General features: G+C 44.2%; 1 protein-coding gene across 1 annotated transcript in view; it reads left to right on the forward strand.

Annotated features, from left to right (window-relative positions):
* LOC121281149 (solute carrier family 22 member 5-like) overlaps positions 1 to 4636 on the forward strand; it is an 84717-nt gene extending 80081 nt beyond the window's left edge. The window contains exon 9 of the mRNA XM_041193880.1: positions 4497 to 4636. Coding sequence (XP_041049814.1) covers positions 4497 to 4636 — 140 coding nt within the window. The remainder of the gene's footprint in view (positions 1 to 4496) is intronic.
* Positions 4637 to 6000: the final 1364 nt, after the last annotated feature.

Consider the following 6000-nt stretch of genomic DNA (forward strand, 5'->3'; position numbering starts at 1 on the left):
TGCAGCCAGACGTGCTGAGTGGATAATCCATTTCAGCTTACTCCTGAAGCCAATTCACTACCAAGAAATGGCTGAGTACACTGCATACATGCAGCAAAGGCTGTTGGCCCCGCCAACAACATCCTGACTGCAGTACTAAAGACTTAGCATCCAGACTAGCCACAAAACTTGTCAAGCTGTTCCAGTACAGCCCCACCACTGGTATCTATCCGATAAAGTAGAAAATTGCCTCGGTATGTCCTGTCCACAACAAGCAGGGCAAATCCAATCCAGCCATTTACCACCCCACCAACCTACAGTCAATAATTAGCAAAGTGATGGGAGGGATTGTCAACAGTGTCAAGTGACACTTACCCACCAATAGCCTGCTCACTGATGCTCAGTTTGGAATCTGCCAGAGGCACTGTACTGTAAACTTCTTTAAAATCTTAGTCCAAAAAAGACAAAAGGCTGAATTCCAGAGGTGAGCCAATACATCAAGGCAGCATGTAAGACTAAGTAAAATTGAAGATAATGGGAATTGAGGGGGGGGTACATTCCATTGGCTGGGGTTATACCTGGCACATTGGAAGATGGTTGAGGTTGTTGGAAACCATCTCAGCCCAGGGCATTGCTGCAGGAGTTATTCAGCGTAGTGTCCTAGGCCAAACAATCTTTAGTTGCTTCATCAATGACCTTCCTTCTATCATAAGGAGAGAAGCAGGGATGTTCGCTGATAATTGCATGGTGCCCAGCTCCATTTGTAACTCCTCAGACACTGAAGCATCCCATTCTCACATGCAGCAACATTTAAGCTAGGGCTGATATGTGGCACAAATGTTATTTCCCATCTAATTACCTGGCAATGATTATTTCCATCAAGAGAGAAAATAACCACCTTCCCTTGACAGTCAATGGCATTACAATCATCAAATCCCCCACCATCAACATCCTGGAGTCACCTCTGACCTATTAATAGGGAGCCTACAACATCAGGTCAGAGGCTAGGAATTCAGTTGTGGGATGGGAGGCATGATTCACCAATTAACTATCCAAAGACTTTAAACCACCTCCAAGGCACAAGTCAGGATGTGTGATGGAATAATTTCCAATTGCCTGGACGTGTGCAGCTCCAACAACATTGGAAAAGCCGAACACCATCCAGGACAAAGTAGGCCACTTCACTGGAATCCCATTCAACACATTCAATACTGCGATTGCAGTGTGTGCCATCTAATATCTGCACTGCAGCAATTTGTCAGGGCATCTCCCAAACAGGAACTTTTACTACCAAGAAGGACAAGGGCAACGTGCACATGGGAGCACCACTGCCTCCAAGTTCTCCTCTAAATCACACATTACCCTGACTTGCAAATATATGACTGTTGTTTCATCAGTGCTGAGTAAAAAACCGTGAAACCTCCTCCCTAACGGAAGTGGGGTAAATTCACCACATGAACTGCAGTGGTGCAAAAAGATGGCTCACTGTTAACATCGTTGCAAGGGAAAGGTGTGCGCTTCTGTTAGTATCCCTGGAGGCAGTGAGATTGGAGGAGACCATTCCAATATGGGTGCCATGATGTCTCAGGCATTTGTGCTGTTGTCCACCTCCATGGACAGAGTCTCCATCTGCATGGAGCATCAGGTGCAGCAGGCCACTGCGTACATGTTGGTCCAGGCCAATGATCTGCACATTCTCATAGTCATAGAGGTCTACCGCACAGAAAAAGGCCCTTTGGCCCATCAAGTCTGCGCCGGTCAAACAAGTACCTAACTGTTCTAATCCCATTTTCCAGCACTAGGCCCATAGCCTTGTATGCCATGGCATCACAAGTGCACATCCAAATACTTCTTAAATGTTATGACGGTTTCTGCCTCTACCATCCTTTCAGGCAGTGAGTTCCAGATTCCCACCACCCTCTGGGTGAAAAGATTCTTCCTCACATCCCCTCTAAACCTCCTGCCCCTGACCTTAAATCTATGCCCCCTGGTTATTGATCCCTCCACCAAGGGGAAAAGTTCCTCCTGTCCTGTCTATCCTGTCTATGCCCCTCATAATTTTATACATCTCAGTCATGTTTGCCCCTCAATCTTCTCTGCTCCAGGGAAAATAGCCCCGTTCTATCCAAATTCTCCTCATAACTAAAACTCTCCAGCACAGGCAACATCCTGATAAATCTCCTCTGCACTCTCTCTAGTGCAATTACGTCCTTCCTATAGTGTGGATTCCAGAACTGCATGCAATACTCTAGCTGTGGCCTAACCAGCGTTTTGTATAGTTCCAGCATAACCTCCCTGCTCTTATGTTCTATGCCTTGGCTAATAAAGGCAAGTATCCCATATTCCTTCTTAGCCACCTTATCTAACTGTCCTGCTAGCTTAAGGGACCGGTGGACATGTATACCAAGGTCCCGCTGATCCTCAGTACTTCCCTGGACCCTACCATTCATCGTGTATTCCCGTGCCTTGTTTGTCCTGCCCAAGTGCATCACCTCACACTTACCCAGATTAAATTCCATTTGCTACTGATCAGCCCATCTGACTAGCCCGTCTACATCCTCCTGTAATCTAAGGCTACCCTCCTCACTATTTACCACCTCACCAATTTATGTGCCATCCACGAAATTACTGATCAATCCTCCTACATTCAAGTCTAAGTCGTTTATATATACAACAAACAGCAAGGGACCCAAAACTGATCCCTGTGGAACCCCGCTGGACACAGGCACCCAGTCACAAAAAAACCCCTCAACCATCATCCTCTGCTTCCTGCCACTCATCCAATTTTGGCCCCAATTTGCCAAATTGCCTTGGGTCCCATGGGCTCTTACCTTCATTATCAGTCTCCCATGCGGAACCTTATCAAAAGCCTTGCTGAAGTCCAAGTAGACTACGTCAAATGCATTGCCCTCATCTACACACCTGGTCACCTCTTCGAAAAATTCAATCAAATTGGTCAGACATGACCTCCCCTTAACAAAACCATACTGACTGTCCTTGATTAATCCTTGCCTCTCCAAATGTAATTAATTCTGTCCCTCAGGGTTTCCCCACCACTGAGGTTAGACTGATTGGCCTGTAGTTCCCTGGTTCATCCCTTCCTCCCTTCTTGAATAACAGTACCACATTGGCTGTCCCCCAGCCTCTGGCACTTCTCCTGTGGCCAGAGAGGTATAGAAAATTATTGCCAGCGCCCCTGCTATCTCCTCCCTTGCCTCACTGAAAAGCCTAGGATACATTTCATCTGAGCCTGGAGATTTATCTACTTGTAAGCCTGCCAGATCTCCTAGAACCTCCTCCCTTTCTATGCTAATTTCTTTAATTATATCACAGTCCTTCTGCCTGATTTCCATAAACACGTCCCCCTCTCAATTGTGAACACTGACCAAATTATTCATTTACAACCCTACCCTACGTCTTCCAGCTCCACACACAAATTACCACTATGCTCCTTAATGGGCCCTACTCTTTCCCTAGTCATCCTCTTACTCTTAATGTACTTGTAAAATAACTTTGGATTTTCCTTTAGTTTACCTGCCAATGTTTTTTCATGTCCCTCTTTGCTCTCCTAATTTCCCTTTTAAGTTCTCCCCCACGCATTCTATACTCCTCTTGGGCTTCTGCTCTTTTGAGCCCTCGGTATCTGCCATAAGCCTCCCTTTTTCTTTTTATCCAACTCTGTATATCCCTCGACATCCAGGGTTCCCTGGATTTGTTGGTCCCACCCTTTGTCTTTACTGGAATATGTTGGCCCTGTACTCTCCCTATTTCCTTCTTGAATGAGTCCCACTGCTCTGACGCAGATTTACCTACAAGTAGATGCTCCCAGTCCACTCTAGCCAAATCATATCTGAACTGAGACTTTAAACAGGATGGGGGCAAGCCTCTCCTTGGTGGCTCAATGTGTCACTGACCTGCAGCCACACGCTCACCAACACTTGGAAAGCAGGCAAGTGTAGGTGGACCATGAAAGGCAATGAAGAGAAAGGGCTCATGATCGTGAGACTCTTCTCAAAGTGCTCCCTCTTTTCATCCCTTTGATCCCATTCCCCATCACAACACCCAAACAGAGCCCCACAAACTGATTTCTGCCCTGATGACTGAGTCCGCATCTGCATTGGTGCAAGTGTGGCATCTTTGGTAGGGTCTGATGATCTCCAAAATCCAGAGGATGTCTGCCACGGGCAGCTCATGTGTCAGAGCAGCAGATGACACAGAGAATATCCAAAACCAAGGCACAGCATGTTGCAATACTGGCAAATTGTGGGTATGATCTTGAAATTATTCATACAATAAATTCTTAATTTATCCATCTTCTGCAGAAATTGAGAGGAAAAGCCAAAGTAATTCGAGTCCAATTCCACATTGTCTGAAAGATTCCCCAAACTATTTGAACATATTTACTTGTAAATATATTAAAGAATATTGCTCACAAAACCTGTGTTACATGGACTGTCTATGATCTTATGTTGATATGTGGGTCTTCACCCTACAATTTATGTATTGTATTTTCACAGCTGTTTATCAGGAGTTTCTGCCTTTTATTCTGATTGGGAGTTTGATGGTGCTGTCAGCAATTTTGGTCTTGTTTCTGCCTGAAACAGCCAATGTTCCCCTCCCAGAAACCATTGACCAGATGCAGAAAATAAAGGGGTAAGCATGTACAGTTCTTATGATTTTGTCTTTTCATAATTTTCTGTGGTGGACAGCAATTTATATTTACATGAGACTAATAATACAGAAAATATCCCAAAGCGCATTAGAGAGGGGAAAGAGGCAAGCACCTGTCCTTTGTTGGAGTGTTAGGAGAGGTGATTAAAGGCCTAGTTGAAGACATGTGTTTCAAATAGAGGGAGAGAAGCAAAGACCTAGGAATATTTAGAAAGGGAATTCCAAAGAGTACTGCTGTGGTATCTGAAGATGGAGCGGGGAGTGTGAGGAATGGAGGGGAGACCAGGTTCAGAGGAGAGGAGAGTAGAAAAAGGACATTAGGTTGGAGGTGCTTGCTGAGATAAGGTGAAATAGGGTTAAGTCAAGATCTGTAGCCAAGAATGAGAACTTTAAACTCACTTCATTGGGGGTTAAGGTCAGCAATAATAGGAGCTGCTGAGTGAGTGGAATTTAATGCAGGACAGGATGTGAATGACAGAGCTTTAGATGATTTGGAGCTTGTGAGGGATGGGGACTAGAAAGGTGATGATTGGAAAATTTGAGTGTAGAGAAGACAAAACTATATTGATGAAATTTGGGTAAAAGTAAAACGTTGTAGAGATGAAAATAAACATACATTGAATTGCACAGAGTCTGCAGCGTAGAAACAAGCCATTACCCTAACTGGTCTTTGCTGCCATTTGTGTTTCATATGAACCTCCTCCCACCCCTCTACATCTAACCCTATCAACATATCCTTCTATTCCTTTCTCCCTCATGGGCTTATTTAGCTTCCTCATAAATGATTTATGTTCTTCTTCTCCACTACTCCTTATGGTAAAAAGTTCCATATTCTAATCACTCTCTAGCTAAAGGGGTTTCTCCTGCATTAGTAATTAACTGGTTATAGTATCTGAAACTTGGTTCTGAATCAAATAAATTTTCACTTTTGATTATTACCTGGTTCAACCTGAGGAAGCAGCAAGGGAAGGATAAACTTAAAGACAAGAGTGCAATAATTTAGTTGCTAAGTGGACAAAAATGGCTTCAGCCTTCCCAGTGGAGAAAATTCTGATCCAGCCATGACTAAATGTCAGACAGGCAGTCTATCAGCACATTGGGAAGGTTATATGATTGTGAGAGATAGTTAAGGAATAAAACTAGATGTCATCATAAATGTAGATTCTTACTCCATATTATGGATCATGCCACTGAGGGGAAGATTATAAATGAGGAAGAGGAGAGAGCTGAGGCAACATCCACAGGGAATTCCCAAAGTGACTGTGTGACAAGCGAAGGAGAAACCGTTGCTGAAGGTGAATTGATTGTATTGTGAAAGGTTGGAATGCACTCGCTGGAGAATAAACTTGA

Source organism: Carcharodon carcharias, chromosome 8 (assembly GCF_017639515.1).
Source record: "Carcharodon carcharias isolate sCarCar2 chromosome 8, sCarCar2.pri, whole genome shotgun sequence".
Classification (NCBI taxonomy): Eukaryota; Metazoa; Chordata; class Chondrichthyes; order Lamniformes; family Lamnidae; genus Carcharodon; species Carcharodon carcharias.